Genomic DNA, 18,255 nt, shown 5'->3' with positions numbered 1-18,255 from the left:
ACAAATGGAGAAAGTTCAAGACCACAATCTCTACCCAGGAGTGGTCTTCCTACCAAAATCTCTCCAAGAACAAACCGGAAAATAATCAAGGAAGTCACAAAGAACCACAGAGAACATCCAAGGATCTGCAGGCCACTCTCGGCTTGGCTACTGTGAGGATTCATGACTCAACTATCAGAAAACAAGAATGATGTTCATGGAAGGATAGCCAGGAGGAAACCACTGCTCTCTAACAAGAACATTGCTGCCCATCTGAAGTTTGCCAAAGAGCACATAGATGATCCACAAGACTTCTGGAACAATGTTCTCTGGACAGACTAGTTAAAGGTAGAACTTTCTGGCCTCAATGAGAAACATTGTTTGAAAATGAAACACTGCATTAAAACAGATGAATCTCATCCCAACCATCAAGCGTGGTGGTGGGTGTGTGATGGTTTGGGGCTGCTTTGCTGCCTCAGGACCTGGACGACTTTCCATCATTCAGTACGTTTACATGATGGCGTTTTCCGAAAACTGATTTTCTTAGTCACTTTTCTGTGTTTACGTGATTTAACAATAGAAAATCTAATTATGGATTGAAGTTTTTGGAAAACTCAGGATATTTTTGCATACAAAGTACTGTTGTAGCCCAAGTATGATTTGAACAGACCGGACATTTCTGCAACCAAACAGAGACCAAATCCAACAACTCAAGTGCTTTTATCGAAGTGTCAGGTCTTTAAATTCAAAGATTATTATCCTATACCTCTATTTAGATTCCTCACAATGTGCAATCAGCCTTTTCAGCAGCTCATCCTGTTCTATTTTACCAGTTTCTTTTGCAAACATTATTTTAAATTATCACATCCTTTTAAAACTGGAAAGCATTTGCTGCTTCACTAGGGGCTTGACTTTTGATATCGGAATTAGTTTTCCGAAAAATATCGGAATTCTTATACTTGTGTAAACGCACTGATTGACACAACCATGAATTCTGCATTGTATCAGATTCTAGAGGAAAATGTCAGGTCATCTGTCCGTGAGCTGAACAAAGTGGGTCATGCAACAAGACGATCTTTAACATACAAGCAGATCTACAAAAGAGTGGCTGCAGAAGAGATTCTGCATTTTAGAATGGCCTAGTCAAAGTCCAGACCTAAACCCTATCGAAATGTTGTGGCAGGACCTGAAGCGAGTTGTCCATGCAAGGAAGCACTCGGATGTCAGTTGAAGCAGTTCTGTAAGGAGGAATGGGCTAAAACTCCAACTGATGTGAGAGACTGACCAACAGTTACAGGAAGCGCTTAGTTGAAGTCATTGCTGCTCAAGGGAGTGCCACCAGTTACTGAATCATAAAGGTTCACATACTTCATTTTTTTACACGTGGATATTGAATGTTGAATCATTTGTGGAAAAATAAATGTTGAAAAAGTATCATGGTTTTTATGTCATTTGTTTAATCATCTTTATTATTAGGACTTGGATTATGATCTAATAACATTTTAGGTTTGAAATGTGAAAATCCTAACGGGTTCACAAACATTCTTGCCACTGTAAAACACTTGTGGTTTTTTTGTAACTTTGCTGCATTTAAGTGTCAGGTTCATGTATTAAGCAAGCAGTGTCACTTATTTGGTAATTTACAAAAAACTAATACCTTTTTAAGTCTTAAAAGATTAGTCTGGAACGTAAACACTTAATGTGTAGGTGTTAGACTTCTACATTTTTTTTAGTTTTCAGAAACTTGTGTGGATCTCTAGAAATACACTAGCAACATAATGAACGTAGAAAAAATAAACTTTCCCAACAGTGCAAAGTATAATGCCAAAACTTGTCAGACCATATAAATTGCACACCCATGTAGTGTTAGGTTGTGTCTTAACCTCTTCACTGCTGTTATTACATAATTGAAGTCTGTGACGTCACCTTTGTTCAGCATGCTGTTAATATTCAGTACCACTTTTAAAGTTACGGAAATTTTGGAAGTGTGACCACCCCCCCCCCTCCCAAGTTATTTTTTAGTTCTCTCTCCTTTTTGGCAGAATCGAGTGTAAATATTTGGCAACATGTAATAGTTTTAAAGCCAGCTTACCTATTTTTTTTTTTGTGGGGAAAGTAAGAATGTGTCCTTGCATCCACTGCACTGAGGCTTCCTGTATCTGGTTATTTGGGAGTAGCGCCAAGAATCTGGTCTTTACATAATCTTACACAATTTAGCTCGTTGGCAGACTAAAGCTGGCTGTTTACCATTTCCAATCACACACACACACACACACACACAAGTACTGTAGTCAAGTAAGGTTAAGATTTGTTATGTAATCCTAAGGGGGGGGGGGGGGGGGGGGGGGGGGGGGGTTGGGATTTTGTATTTATTTTTCCACTTCACTACTGCTTGGTTAATTTTCACACAAATTGAAAAATAAACAGGGCTAATTGCTATGGTAATGAACACAGTTCAGGGAAGTATTAAAGGCATGCTTTAGGGAAGTTTTATTCTGCTTGACAAGGGGAGGAAGTCTGCTTGCTGTCTCAGTTTCTGTAGTAAAAGGAAGCTGTTTGTAGCTTAAGTGCAGGTCATCTTCCTTGTCCTACCATATTGCACGCGGTAGGAAACTCGTGTAGATGACCATTTGAGCAGTCTACAGTGTAACCGTATTTTTTAAATACATTTTATTCAACACTATAAACTATTTGTAATGTTTTGCAATACTGTTTTTGTATGCATTTCTTTAAGTGCTAATGGTGGGGGGTGGCACATGTTCAATTATTGAGAACAGCGTTTATTTGCGGGCTGCGTCCATTAGAACTCTTATCTAAGGGCGGTGCTGCTTCAAGGGCTCCGGTAATGCAAAATAATACGCTATTTCCTGTGCCACATTGGCAGCAGATCATATGCTTGGCCGAGGGCTGGCCTTCCCCAACAGTGGTTTAGTGGCAGAGAAGCTACCCGAGTAATGGAGCAGTCCATAAATCAATAGCAGTAGTTTTATTACAAGCAGTCGCCCTTAAGTTGAAGTTAAATGCCAATGCATAAGTCAAACGTTCATACTAAGTGATGTAATTCCACTAATTTACCAGCAGTGTAAATTGTACAAATTCAGACATTCATGTATTTACTGTTCTCGTAGCCACTAAGAGCAAGCACTGAGAACCAGTCTTACCAATTCAATGCGATACTCTCAACAGAGAAGACCTACAGGGGATGGTTTGGTGAATGAAGGCTATATCTTCACCTAAATGGTGCTAACTTTCACAAGTTGTTGTTCCTTGTATTAAACTGTTGAAGGCTGTACCTTGGGAACTGCTTGCCAGATGTTTTAACCTCTGCATGAGCATTTGCTATATGATTATATTCCAAATGCTGTGTGTGTAACTTGTGTAATGTTTTGGCGGATTGTAGTTGAGTACTGGGAGTAAGATTTATCCTGCGTGATGGCCATTGCTCTTCCTCCACTGCATTCTTCAGACTGTGCTTTGACGCTACCCAGGTGGGAAATGTGACACTAGGAATAGGATTTAAAATTGAGCTGGGGGATTCTTTGCTGTTGGCATTTAAGGTAAAACATGACCCCCTATTTATTTAAACGGGCTGCTTGTTGGCTATTCCTACTCGGTCACTACCCCCAGAACAAATCGGTTCTGTGCTGGTGTAGCAGAGGGAAACTTTTTTTTTTTTTTTTTTTTTTTTACTTTTGCTTAACCCAGACTGCTCAATCTCCTTGAACCTGTAAGTATGCACATTGAAATGGTGAACAACTTCAGGCTCACAATGTTCTCATTTTATTTTATTAGGTGCGTGTGTATTGGTGCCTGTAGAAAGTCTACACTCCCTTTTCAAAATGTTCACCTTTTTGTTGCCTTATAGCCTGGAATTTATTTTTATTTTTTTTATTTATTTATATACACATCCTACCCCACAGCTTCAAAGTGAAAACTGTTCTGTAAATTCATAGAAAATTAATTCAAAAATAAAAACTGAAATAGCTTGGTTGGATAAGTGTCCATCCCCCTTGTAATAGCAATCCTAAGTTAGCTTGGGTATAACTAATCTCCTTCAAAATCACACACCAAGTTAAGTGGTCTCCACCTGTGTTTAAATTGTAGTAATGATTTCAGGATAAATTCAGCAGTTCCTGTAGGTTCCCTCTGCTGGGTAGTGCATTTCAAAGCAAAGACTCAACCATGAGTACCAAGATGCTTTCAAAAGAACTCCGGGATAAAGTTGCTGAAAACCACAGATCAGAGGATGGGTAAAAAAAAATTAAAGGCCTTGAATATCCCTTGGAGCACGGTCAAGACAATTTAAGAAGTGAAAGGTGTATGGCACCACCAAGACCTTGCCTAGATCAGGCCGTCCCTCCAAACTGGTTGGCCGAGCAAGGAAACTGATCAGAGAAGCTACCAATGGCCAAGAGCTACAGGCTTTTATGGCCAAGACTGGTCAAAGTGTGCATGTGACAACAATATCCCAAGCACTCCACAAATCTGGCCTGTATGGTAGGGATCCATTACTCAAAGCTCACCTTGAACCCTGTTTTGAAGTATGCAAAAAACTCAGATTCTGTAGCCAAAGTTTTGTGGTCTGACGAAACTAAAATGGAACTTTTTTGGCCTAAATGCAAAGCATTATGTTTGGCGTAAACATAACACAGCACATCACCCAAAGAACACCATCCCTACTGTGAAGCATGGTGGTGGTAGAATCATGTTATGGGGATGTTTATCATCAGCACAGCCTGTGGCATTTGTCATAATAGAAGGGAAAATGTATGGAGCAAAGTACAGAGAAGTCCTTGAGGAAAACGTGCTGCCTTCAGCAAGAAAGCTGAAACTGGGACAGAAGTTCACCTTTCAGCATGACAACCCAAAGCTACACTGGAGTGGCTAAGGAACAAAAAGGTAAATGTCCTTGAGTGGCCCAGTCAGAGCCCTGACCTAATCCAATGGAAAATTTGTGGCATGACTTGAAGATTGCTGTCCATCAACGCTCCCCAAGGAACTTGACAGAGCTTGAACAGTTTTGTAAAGAATGGCCAAATATTGCCAAATCTAGGTGTGCAAAGTTGGTAGAGACCTATCCCAACAGACTCACAGCTGTAATTACTGCCGAGTATGCTTCCAAGTATTAACTCGGTGGGGTGGAAACTTGCCCAGATATGATCTTTCAGTTTTGTATTTAATATATATTTTTTTTCTCAACGTATTTCCCCTTTAACAGTGTGGAGTATGCTGTGGGGGGGGGGAAATCTTCATTTAATAAACTGAGTAACTGACACAACAAAATTTGAAAGTTCAAGGGGGTGTAGACTTTCTATAGGCACTGTGTGTGTGTGTGTGTGTATATATATACACTGATGATAATTTGCATATATATATATATATATATATATATATATATACACACACACACACACACAGCTCTGGAAAAAATTGAGACCGCTCTACATAATAAAAAATTATGTAGAGCATTTATTTGCAGAAAATGACAACTGGTCAAAATGACAAAAAAAGATGCAGTGTTGTCAGACCTCGAATAATGCAAAGAAAATAAGTTCAGATTCATTTTTAAACAACACAATACTAATGTTTTAACTTAGGAAGAGTTCAGAAATCAATATTTGGTGGAATAACCCTGATTTTCAAGCGCAGCTTTCATGTGTCTTGGTATGCTCTCCACCAGTCTTTCACATTGATGTTGGGTGACTTTATGCCACTCCTGGCGCAAAAATTCAAGCAGCTCGGCTTTGTTTGATGGCTTGTGACCATCCATCTTCCTCTTGATCACATTCCAGAGGTTTTCAATGGGGTTCAGGTCTGGAGATTGGGCTGGCCATGACAGGGTCTTGATCTGGTGGTCCTCCATCCACACCTTGATTGACCTGGCTGTGTGGCATGGAGCATTGTCCTGCTGGAAAAACTAATCCTCAGAGTTGGGGAACATTGTCGGAGCAGAAGGAAGCAAGTTTTCTTCCAGGACATCCTTGTACTTGGCTTGATTCATGCACCCTTCACAAAGACAAATCTGCCCGATTCCAGCCTTGCTGAAGCACCCCCAGATGAGTCCAATTTTCAGCTTTGCCCAACACCTGGTTGTCTAATGGCTAGACGTAGGCCTCTCCAGGTCTCCAAGCCACAGTCTCTCACACCCACTGTGAAATGTGGTGGAGGATCGGTGATGATCTGGGGGTGCTTCAGCAAGGCTGGAATCGGGCAGCTTTGGCATGAATCAAGCAAAGTACAATGACAATATTTTTATTTGGAATTTGGGAGAAATGTTGTCAGTAGTTTATAGAATAAAACAAAAATGTTCATTTTACCCAAACACATACCTATAACTAGTAAAACCAGAGAAAATGATAATTTTGCAGTGGTCTCAATTTTTTCCAGAGTGCTGTGTGTGTGTGTGTATATATATATATATATATATATATATATATATATATATATATATATATATATACACACACACACACAGTGCCTTGCAAAAGTATTCAGACCCCTGACCAATTCTCTCATATTACCAAATTACAAATGGTACATTGAAATTTTGTTCTGTTCGATATTTTATTTTAAAACACTTAAACTCAAACTCATTGTAAGGTGACATTGGTTTTATGTTGGGAAATATTTAAGAAAAATAAAAAACTGAAATATCTTGCTTGCATAAGTATTCAACCCCCACACATGAATATTTGGTAGAGCCACCTTTCGCTGCAATAACAGCTTTAAGTCTTTTGGGGTAAGTATGTACCAGCTTTGCACACAGTGTCGGAGTGATTTTGGCCCATTCTTCTTGGCAGATTTGCTCCAGGTTGTTCAGGTTGGTTGGATGACGCTTGTGGACCGCAATTTTCAAATAGTGCCACAGATTCTCAATGGGATTGAGATCAGGACTTTGACTGGGCCACTGTAGGACATTCACCTTTTTGTTCTTGAGCCACTCCAATGTTGCTTTGGCCTTGTGCTTGGGATCATTGTCCTGCTGAAAGGTGAATTTCCTCCCAAGCTTCAGTTTTTTAGTGGACTGAAGCAGATTCTCTTGCAGTATTTTCCTGTATTTTGCTCCATCCATTCTTCCTTCAATTGTAACAAGATGCCCAGTCCCTGCTGATGAGAAGCATCCCCACAGCACGATGCTGCCACCACCATATTTCACTGTAGGGATGGTGTGTCTTGAGGCATGGGCAGTGTTAGGTTTGCGCCACACATAGCGCTTTGAGTTTTGGCCAAAAAGCTCTATCTTGGTCTCATCTGACCACAAAACCTTTTTCCCACATCGCAGCTGGGTCACTCTCATGCTTTCTGGCAAACTCCAGATATGCTTTCAGATGGTACTTTTTGAGTAACGGCTTCTTTCTTGCCACCCTCCCATACAGGCCAGTGTTATGCAGAGCTCTTGATATGGTTGACTGGTGCACCATTACTCCACTCCCAGCCACTGAACTCTGTAGCTCCTTCAAAGTGATTGTTGGCCTCTCTGTGGCTTCTCTCACAAGTCTCCTTCTTGTTTGAGCGCTGAGTTTTGAGGGACGGCCTTTTCTTGGCAGTGCCTGGGTGGTGTGATGCAGCTTCCACTTCCTGATTATTGATCCAGCTGTGCTCACTGGGATATCCAAACACTTGGATATTATTTTGTACCCTTTCCCTAATCTATGCATTTGTATTACTTTATCTCTAACTTCTGTAGAATGCTCTTTGGTCTTCATTTTCCTTCAGATTCACAGCCTTACCAATGATCCTTCAACAGTGGGGTTTTTATCCAGAAAATGTGACAGCAACTTTAATGGTTCACAGGTGGAGGCCAATGGTAAGGTAATTGTGTCCTCGTTAGGGCAATTTCTTTCATCGGTGCAAACTGGGAGCTTCCACAGCACAGGGGTTGAATACTTATGCAAGCAAGATATTTCAGTTTTTTATTTTTCTTAAAAATATTTCCCAACATAAAACCAATGTCACCTTACAATAATTGATTCTGAGTTTCAGTGTTTAAAAATAAAATATCAAACAGAACGAAATTTCAATGTACCATTTGTAATTCAGTAATATGAGAGAATTGGTCAGGGGTCTGAATACTTTTGCAAGGCACTGTGTGTGTGTGTGTGTGTGTGTGTGTGTATATATATATATATATATATATATATATATATATATATATATATATATATATATATATATATATATATATATATATATATTAGTACCAGTCAAAACTAGGTTTTTTTTTTATATAATTGACTGCTTTCCGTCAAGTTTCTGTGAATACTTGAAAATGAAAACAATGTTACAATATACAAAACATAAGGAGTATCAAAGCAATGTTCAAGAAAATTGTGTCTCAATCTTGGATTCCTCAAAATAGCCACCCTTTACCTTGATAACAGCCTCACGAACACTAGGCATTCTGTTAACAAGTTCAAGCAGGAAATCACCCGACATGTCTTCCCAGCTCTTCTGCAGCAATTCCCAGAGATGTAGGGAACTTGTGGGTAGCTTTGCTTTTGACTTCTGTCCAGTTCGTCCCATACAAGTTCTGTGGGATTGAGGTCTGGAGACTGGGCAGACCAGGTCATTAGAATGAGTTGTCCTTCACTTTCCTTCTTCGGCAGATAGTTCTTGCACAACACTGAGGTGTGTTTCAGGTCATTATCTTGCTGAAGAATGAGGGACTGCCCAACTAGCCGTAATCCTGATGGAATGGCATGCCTCTGAAGTATGCTATGATAGCCATGCTGGTTGAGCTTGCCATGGACTTGGTAAAGATCACCAGCAAAGCAACCCCAGACCATGACACTGCCTCCTCCATGCTTGACAGTGGGAACCACACATGCAGAACTCATGCGCTCACCCTCTTTGCGTCTTACAAATACTCGGCGGCTGGACCCAAATATTTCAAATTTTGACTCATCGGTCCATAAGACCAACTTCCACTCCTCAAACATCCAGTTTCTGTGTTTTTTGGCCCAGGCAAGTCTCTTCCTCTTATTCTGCCCTCTTAACAATGGTTTCTTTGCAGCAATTCTTCCAGTTAGGCCAGCTTCACGCAATCTCCTCTGAACAGTTGATGTTGAAACATCTGTACTTCTAGTAGCATTTAGCTGAGCTTGTATTTCAGGGGCAGTTAATTGCCGGTTTCGCAGACTTGTGACTCGAATGAACTTGTTCTCTGATTCTGAGGTCACCCTTGTCCTGTATGACCTTGTTCGGTCCTAGAGTGCCAGTTATATATATAAAATGTGTGTGCCATTTCCATTCTTTGTTTTAAAGAGACATTGCTAGATTTGTATACAGTTCATTCCATGGTGCTGGAAGCTAAAATTGTTATTGGCAGATATTGTTGTGTATGTGTATTGATGTATGCAGATTTGGATTTCGTCTCTCTCAGCAGCAGCAGCCAGAATCGGAGACTGTACATTTGTTCATCCCAGCCTTGGCTGTGGGAGCCCTCATTGGCAAACAAGGACAGCACATCAAACAGCTCTCCCGCTTTGCAGGAGCATCTATTAAGGTATTGCATTTAATGAGCACATCTCCTGTTGGTTGTCTGCCTGTAAAGGTACTGGATTTTGTTCATGTGAAGCATTCATGTCTACCTAAGAATGTGTACCACCTTTTAAATTCTTTATGCCACAACATATATTTTTAAACTGATTTTAGGTGACACTAACTTATGAATTCAGCTCTATTTAAATAAATGTGTATGTAGAAACATGGCATGGTACATATCTGAATCTACCATGGTATCATTTTTTTGCTGGCTTGGAAATATGGTGGTACTCCTTTTTTAACAGCGTTTGAATTTAATGTTTGAAATTGCAGCATAAGTAGTCCATCTTTCCAATGATTTGGCAACGTGTGCTATTGAATCTCACAAGTGTTCAGTGTGTAATAACCACAGTAATACATGCATAATTCCTGACAGCTTGTGTAAGGTAGACGGCAGGGTTTTAAATGATGGGGAGTCTCCAGATTGGAAGACCAGAACTTGATTTTACATGACCCCTGCCTCATTATGTATGCACCTTTAGACCAGGGGTTCTCAAACTTTTTTTGCTGGGCCCCCCCTTTTGGAAATGTTTCAGACTGATGACCACCCCACTCCACAGTGCGATCATCATATGAAATTACTGGACATCACCTGGTCCTAAAATGCCAGACAAACTGAGATTAAATTTAAAAAAAAAAATCTGATATGGCATAATCTGAAGCAAAACTCAATTTAAATGAAGTGGGGGGGGAAAAAACACACACACAACTGTGTACCTCCCTGCAACTTAGCGAATTCTTAGTGCCTTGAACCGCCATCGCTTTAGTATTAACCTGGACCAGTGGTGTAGCCAGGATTTTGCTTGGTGGATAGAGATTTTTTTTATTGGTTAACACTGGTATAGAGTAAAAAAATATATATAAATAATAATAAATGCTGGGTGAGATTGGAGAAGCTGACTGACTACAGAAGCATAAGAAATATGAACGCTGTCAACACAATTTAAAATGATCGTCAACCATATTTTTCTCTTAAACAACAAATGAAATATACTGTGAGCAAGAACAGAACGGACCCCAAATGCATCTCTGTGCGTCATACCATATGCTAACTTACTTGAATAAAACTAGCAGTAAATAAAGTTTTTACATACATACGCACGCATGTACGCATGCTACTTAGACACAGGAGAGGGTATTACAAAAAGCCTTCCTCGTTTCACAAGGGACTCCCAGTCCCTTGCCCAACTAAATTAGTGTAATTTCAGAAGTGTTTTGATTTACGGACTCGTCTCGGACACATTTACGCAATGAAAAAAAATGCAAATAATCCACCAGCTTAATGGATCAAAATAGCCACACTTTTACATGTTTGAAAAAACAACGTAAAGAAATGATTGCGTTTCAATCTACCAAACCAAAATCGAGTGCTATTGCCAAGTGTATCAGTCTTACAAAAAAAAAAAAGCCCAACCCATTTCAGAGGGAAGGTGTGGGGGTGTTTATACAAAATCAATTTTTTTTTTAATGTTTTAGATGTAGTTTTTTTTTTTTTTTTGTAGTTCTAGTTTTTCTTAGTTGAACTGGTTTGAATAGGATGATTCTAATTACATACATATATACAGTACATTGACAGCAGTCAATCACGTGACCTGCTCTCAAAAGATTAAAGCGACATTTAAAAATAAATTGCAGGCTTGGCAACTGTGTGTGCAAAAAAAAAAAAGCCTAAAGCCTTCTATTATTATTTTAAGCCTTTTCTGCTTAAATATGACAATATATTTGTGGTTTTAAACAAACATGGTAAGTTACTGACAGGGTTTGTAGAAAACAAATTGCTTTTATAACAAATGATTTTTATACAGACTGTTCACTTCCACTCACCTTCCCACCAAACACATTGTTTCAAAACTTGTCACTCAAACTGCTTGCAGTGTGAGGTGGGCCGGAAGAGGTGACGCTGTGAGGACTGTGCGCTTATGGTTTATCTCTGGTCGAGTAAAACAAAAGTTAATTCTGACTGCTAAAACACGGCGGGAGAGCTGGCTTCATAATTCATCTTTTACTGTTAGATTAACAGGTGTATATGCGCTGTAATGAAAGCCTAGGATTTTAAGGTTAGGACAGTATTTTGTGATCACGCGACACCCCCCCCCCCCCCCTTCCCGCAATAGCCATGCGACCCCCAGTTTGAGAATAGCTGCTTTTAGACCAGCTATCGTGGAGAGGAAACAATCTGGAAAATATGTCTGATTGGGGAATGTATATTCATGGTACATGTTCTGCATCACAATGGCACAGGTCGGTTTAGAAGTACTGTGTTACATCATATTGCTTCATGACCTGTTGCCAGACTTTTCTAATACTTTTGCATTTTAGCTTTACTGCAGATGTCTGCTTTTTCAAAAAGCGGATCTCAGACCAGCATAACTTGTAATTTTTAGATTGCTCCAGCCGAAGGACCAGAGGCCAAGCAGAGAGTGGTGATAATCGCAGGACCACCAGAGGCTCAGTTTAAGGTATGGAGTGTGTAATGTACCTTCTGCATGAAGTACCACTGTGCACTGAAGTTCTTGCATTCAAACTGATCTAACACCATGGTGTAGCAATACTGCAGTAAATGTGCATGATTTCATTCTTCCCCCACATCTACGGATTTACTTAATTTTGCTTTAATATTACCATCCAACTGTTTCCTGGAAAATGAATACTTGACAATTCACATACCATTGTATTTGGTTGGCAATGGGACACAAGATTACCTAAGTTTCATAATTGTCATTATCCAATATGAACCAGTTTCCAGTCATTTATGACTTCAATGTGTCACTTCAGTCAAATGTAGCAGTAACCTGAACCTTTGACATGGCTGCCATATCGTCTGTGTCTCTGTCCTTTTTGCAGATGCGAGAATCCCACTCCAGCTGCACTACCACTACATTTATTCACAATAAGAGCAATGTTTAGTTTCTTTCTGCTCCATGTTGAAATATTGTTTGTAAATCAATTGCCCGAAATATCCTTTCAGGCTCAAGGAAGAATCTTTGGGAAACTAAAAGAAGAAAACTTCTTTGGACCCAAGGAGGAAGTAAAGCTGGAGGCTCATATAAAAGTGCCGTCTTATGCTGCTGGCAGAGTTATAGGCAAAGGAGGCAAAACGGTAAGCGCTGCGAGGACTGGAATGCTCACGCAGTGAGTTTCAATGGGAAATTCTGAATGCTGCTGTTCCTGAACTCTGTCTTTGTTCAACATCCAATGATTCATTTAAACCTGCCACTTGTTAGTTTAAAAAATAAATAAATAAATAAAGCTGGTTGGGTCTACAATATTAATGTTGATATGCTAAAAGCTTTGACTGTTCATGGAAATGTAGCCCAAAATGATTTGTTGTAAAATAACTAACTGAAATATGTGCTTATTACAGGAGCGCTTCTAGAAGTCAAGCAACTATTTAAAAACTACATATGGTATTCAGTTATCTGATCTCATTTCACAGGTGAATGAGTTGCAAAACCTTACCAGTGCAGAAGTAGTTGTTCCAAGAGACCAGACCCCTGATGAAAATGATGAAGTAATCGTGAAAATAACAGGTCATTTCTATGCAAGCCAGGTATGTGTAGTTTTTTATAACCTTTGAGTACCATTTAATTTTGCTAACACAACGGTCTAATTTTACAAATAGAAAATGTGTTTTACTGACCAGTCATAGACTTATGTAATCCAGCGTTGATGAAATTGAAGCATTGGCCTCCACAGGCTACTTTTTTGTATCTTCACTAAGTTAGTAAATTCCCTAACATTTTGTTTTAACCCTTTGCAGTCCTATGTCGGACCAGGTCCAACATTACAATTTTCCCTTTCCCGTCCGACCCTGTCCGACATCAAAGGCATAAAGCACAGGTCTCTAGTCGTTTGTTTGTTTGTTTTTTTTTTCTCTGGAAAAAGCAGAGAAAACCTTTCATAGGCAGAGGTGAGACCAATAGGAGCCAAAAAAAGGCATCTCATAGCCAAACATTTGCAGAGCTTTGGTCATGTTGTAATCAAATGACTTGGATTGCATTATTGAGGAGTTTGGTTAAACAAGTGATCAGGAGAGGATTTATCAATATGCATGTCTAAGAGGTACGTGAAATATAGCGAACAAGGGGTGGGGCTTGGCTGTAGTTACAATAGAATGTACTTTTGCAATTCAATGCCTTTTTAAACCTGTTTTACTCATATTTTAAACAGCCAGTGTGAATATAAATTGGGCCTGACAAGTGCTGAATAAATGGACTGCAAAGGGTTTATGGATTTGTGTTGCTTTTTCCAATTACATTTTTATTGGAATGAAATGCAGTCTTTTAATATGGTATTATTGTGCTCTATGTATTGATCTGCAGTGTTTCACTTGTAAAAATATTTGATTTGATTCTGATGCACTCCACATCTGAATCTCTGGTCTTGTTACTAGCCCAGGAGAAATAACCTGAGTTAACAGAAGTTGATGCTTTGGTGCAATGTTGCATCCAGGTATGCCCAACTTGGAAGCAGCACTACAACACTACAATTCCAGGCAGCCGTTGACAGTCTAGATTGCAGTGCAAGAGCAGAAGCATCTTAAAGCCCCAACAAAAGTCCACATTGCCAATAGAACTGCCCTTTTCAAGGTGATCTGTTTAGCACCAACCTGAAGTCAGAGCTCGCACAACACAAGGAGACCAAACAAGCACTAAAACCTTTACTATCTGTGCTGAAACAAAGGAAGTTTACAATGGTTGGTTACCAACACAGGGGCTCGCTCTCCTGGGCAACCGGAAGTGTCTCGTTGCCTCAAGCCCGCTGCTCCCTAGACAAACCGTTGAAGCGGACCAGCAAATAGACTGCCTGTCCACTTAATGGTCAACTGGACGGATGTATGCATAGCTGCCCCTGCCACGTATCGTCTCTATACTCAAAGTGAAGAGGGACAGAGCCAGCCTTATTTTAATTGCCCTTTGTTGACCCAGGAGTTTCTGGAAGTGGCTAAAGCCGGGTGCCTGCACGTACCAGTGAGTTGATCTGCTGTTATAACAGCTGCTTGAAGATTGAATGGTAAATACTGAGGCACCAGGGGCTATCTGAACAAATAACAAGCATCCTACTTGCTTAAAAGAAAGACCAGCAAATGGAGGGATTTTGTCCTCCTGGTGTGATTTCAGTTTCTGCACCCCATGGATATTGCTTGGTCCAACTTCCTACCATACCTCACCCACCTGTTTCACAAGGGCTTTTCTCCTGTCAAGGTTCACATCACTGCAATCTCCAACATGCCACCTGACTAGGACTGTCACCCCATATTTCCCACTCTGGTGTCTAGTTTCATTAGAGGGGTCCCCAAGAAAATGTACTATCCCTCAATGGAGCCTCAGTCTGTTACTCAACAAACTTGTGGGACCACCATTGAAACCCATGGCTACATGTGAAAAGAAATTCCTCACTTGGACAACAGCATTTCTAGAAGCAGTGACCTCAGTAAGAAGGGTTCTGTAAGTGAGCTCCAAGCCTTGGTGATCAATGCACCGTTTCAGGATTGTCTGCACGTGAACCCCCAGTACCTAGCAAACTAAGTTCTATTTGGTACTTTTTTTTTCTTCCACACAAAACCTCTCACCACCTAATTTGATATCTGAAGATCCCTGAATTTCCACATACAAAAGACTATCAGATCATCAAGCCAACAGTTTATCTCCTTCAGCTTGCAAATCTGTCTCCCAAGTAGACCATTTCAAACTGGATTGCATCCAAAAATAAACCCTCTCCAGGATCTAGCAAAGCTTGGATATTACATGGGCACAACCTTAAATAATCTGTCCAAATACCGCACATGTAACCATGCTATCCGGGCTGCTTTCGACACTTAAGCACTATAATGGCTTGCTTCTGTGTGGTGGTGGTGGTCGTGTGTGTGTCCAGCTGTCTCCCTTTCCTATACTTTTTAATTTGGTCAGTGATCCTGGAAAGAACATCCTGGTTTTGTGTAAGGACACTGACTTTTGGTGCCAAATGTTTGATATCAATCTCCAAGAGATCTGTTTGTTCTCTTGACTCAAGCAAGATGAGGACTGGGAGTTCCTGTGTGGAGTTCATTCTACGAAGAAACTGTACCACAGGTAATCTCTCTCCTGAGCTAGCAACAAGACAGGCGGTTAATGACAGGAGAAAATGGGACAATATGGTAAGTGTTTGGCATCAATGTGTTTTTTGCTGTGCTGAAAAGCCAAATTGGCATACAGTTTCTTTTAAAATATTTTTTTTTTTTTTTTTTATTTTGTTTCAGCTTGCCCAGCGAAAAATTCAAGAAATTTTGGCCCAGGTAAAAAGACAAGAACAGCAGAAAACGCTGCAGAGTGGACAGCCCCAACCAAGAAGAAAATAAAGGAAAGGTTCAGGACCCGGGCCCATCAGATGGGTGCCAGACCAAGAGAATGCTTGACTTGTCAGCAGGGAGCGCCACAAACTCCTGGTGGCTGTTCTTGACAAATCCCATCTACTCTGCCACCTTTTATTTCGGACCAGGCAACCTTGGAACAGTCTCCTGAGAATTTGCATTTTGGCTTTGAAAACTATTTTTTGGAACACAGCTTTAAAAGAGAACAAAAATCAGACCCCTTCACTTTTTTTTTGTTCATTCTCACCACCACAAATCCTGGCTTTGTGTAGTGTGGTTTCTTTCTTCCCACAAACGGTTTTATTAGACCCTGGTTTAATGAAGCTTTCTCTTTTGATTTCACTGGTTATTAAAGGCATGGCTCTTCTGTTTAATTTGATGTCTGGAGGAGGAGGATTAGGGTGTGGTTTTGATTAGGGGAGGGGAACAGGAAAGACATCAATACTCACGTGGCATTTTATGAATTCGGATGCTTTCTATAGAAAATGCTTCCCTATTAACCTAAAGGGAAGTGTTGAATGGTGTTGGCCAGGATATGAAATTTAATATGCATTTTACCGAACTACCTCAGGCATATAGTACCTCAGTGCAAACCATTTTTTTTTTGGTATTTTGTATACTTTCTAAAGCTAATAGTTCTTGAACATTTTTATTTTTTTTAATAAAAAGATAAATTAATTTTAATCAGCTACCAACCACCTCCCGGGATGCCTGAGATACTCTGACTCTATATCTCACTATATATATATATATATATATATATATATATATATATATATATATATATATATATATATATATATTATATATATTATCTATATATATATATATATATATACACATTTTTACATACATATACATTTTATTTGAAAATTTTCACTGTATATGTAAAAGTAAACTTATATAAAAGTGACTAGAGTTGTGGTGCTCCTTGCTGATGGGAGTATTTAAATAAAATAATTGCCTCGGTTTTCCTGAGGTCATCAGCACCATCATAGAAGACGAGACATGCAACTAATATAAAAGAAGCCGAAATAATGCCAACATTAACAGCAGCAATGCCATTTTATTTTTGGGGATATATGGAATTTTGAAGTTTTGGTAATTTTGTTTTGTTTTCTGGTTGAGACTGACAGGACTGGACACAAGGAAAGCGTGGGAGGCATATATATATATATATATATATATATATATATATATATATATATATATATATATATATATATATATATATATATATATATATACAATATATGACATCATTGCTGACAATTTTGGTTAAGTGTGTGTGAATCCATCACTGCCTCCCTTTTTTTTTTTAATTGAAAAATAAAAAAAAATGCAGCCCAATTGGACCTGGTCATTTTGTTTAAAGAGCAAGCTTCATATTGAGTTGCTTGATAGAACATTGATCTGTTGTGTGACTAAGACAGTACTGCATGTCTAACAACAATACATTTTTGTTTTGTTTTTGCAATTTGGGGGGGGGGAATCGAACCATTTTGTTCACACTAAATAAAGATGTCGAGTAAAGGATAAGTTTACATATCCAACCTCTGTAAAAGGTCACAATAAGCCACTTGGAAGGTTTGGAGCTCCTTTAAGGCCTTCTGCTTGGGTTACTACGGGTACAGCAGGGTTTATGCACATTTGCAGACAAACGGTGAATTCTGGAGAATTAGTTTAAAAAGAAATAAAAAAAAGAAAGCTACCAATTTTTTTTTTCTTGCAGAATGTAAATATAATTTGATTGTGTGTTTAAAACTATTATGCATTCATGCTCTTGCAGTGTAACTCTTCTCAGTCTACCTCAATTCCACTGTGTGGTCTTACCAGAGCCATGCGAATACCTCAACTTTTTTTGTGGTGATTTTTGTGCATGGGATCAGAAGCATCATGCTGCACTGATTTTGAGGGGCACACATTTGCATAATTTTTTTTCTTTTTTTTTTTTTTTTTTATCTACCTCTTAAACATATATATTGAAATAGAGGCATTTCTACTTTAGACGATAATTTCCCAAAGAGAATTCTGTACTGATTAAACATTTTGGGGGGAAAAAAATGGAAGTTTTGTTTTGCCTGCATTTTATATTTTATTGATTTAGAAACCTTAAACTTATGTAGCTTTAGCAAAAAAAAAAAAAAAAATGGCAGTGGCTTTTTTCCATGTAGTTTTTAGACTTTTCCTTACATAGATTAAAAAAAGAAACTGGTTGGTCAGATAAAGGACATTTTTTGATTTCTGTTTAAAGGCTGTCAATATGTCTGTCTGTTAATATTGGAGGAAAAAAGGATTTGACTTTTTTTTTCATTAATTTTGATTTCAAACAGGTGCTGCATTTGTATTCTTTTTTTTTTTTTTAAACTGTTCTGTTTACAATT

General features: G+C 39.1%; 1 protein-coding gene across 2 annotated transcripts in view; it reads left to right on the top strand.

The window, feature by feature from the left end:
- Positions 1-16,458, top strand: part of LOC121313610 (insulin-like growth factor 2 mRNA-binding protein 3) — a 41,143-nt gene extending 24,685 nt beyond the window's left edge. The window contains exons 11-15 of one of the 2 annotated variants that reach the window (XM_041246323.1): positions 9,365-9,484; positions 11,907-11,981; positions 12,491-12,622; positions 12,959-13,072; positions 15,761-16,458. In XM_041246323.1, the coding sequence (XP_041102257.1) occupies positions 9,365-9,484; positions 11,907-11,981; positions 12,491-12,622; positions 12,959-13,072; positions 15,761-15,859 (540 nt within the window). In that variant the 3' untranslated portion in view covers positions 15,860-16,458. Of the gene's footprint in view, positions 1-9,361; positions 9,485-11,906; positions 11,982-12,490; positions 12,623-12,958; positions 13,073-15,760 lie in introns of both variants that reach the window. The other variant, XM_041246322.1, reaches the window with a different exon arrangement.
- The last annotated feature ends 1,797 nt before the right edge of the window (positions 16,459-18,255 follow it).

This window comes from Polyodon spathula, chromosome 3 (genome assembly GCF_017654505.1).
Source record: "Polyodon spathula isolate WHYD16114869_AA chromosome 3, ASM1765450v1, whole genome shotgun sequence".
Taxonomy (NCBI): domain Eukaryota; kingdom Metazoa; phylum Chordata; class Actinopteri; order Acipenseriformes; family Polyodontidae; genus Polyodon; species Polyodon spathula.
The sequence above is the reverse complement of the archived record's forward strand: the minus strand, read 5'-3'. Positions and strand labels throughout refer to the sequence as shown.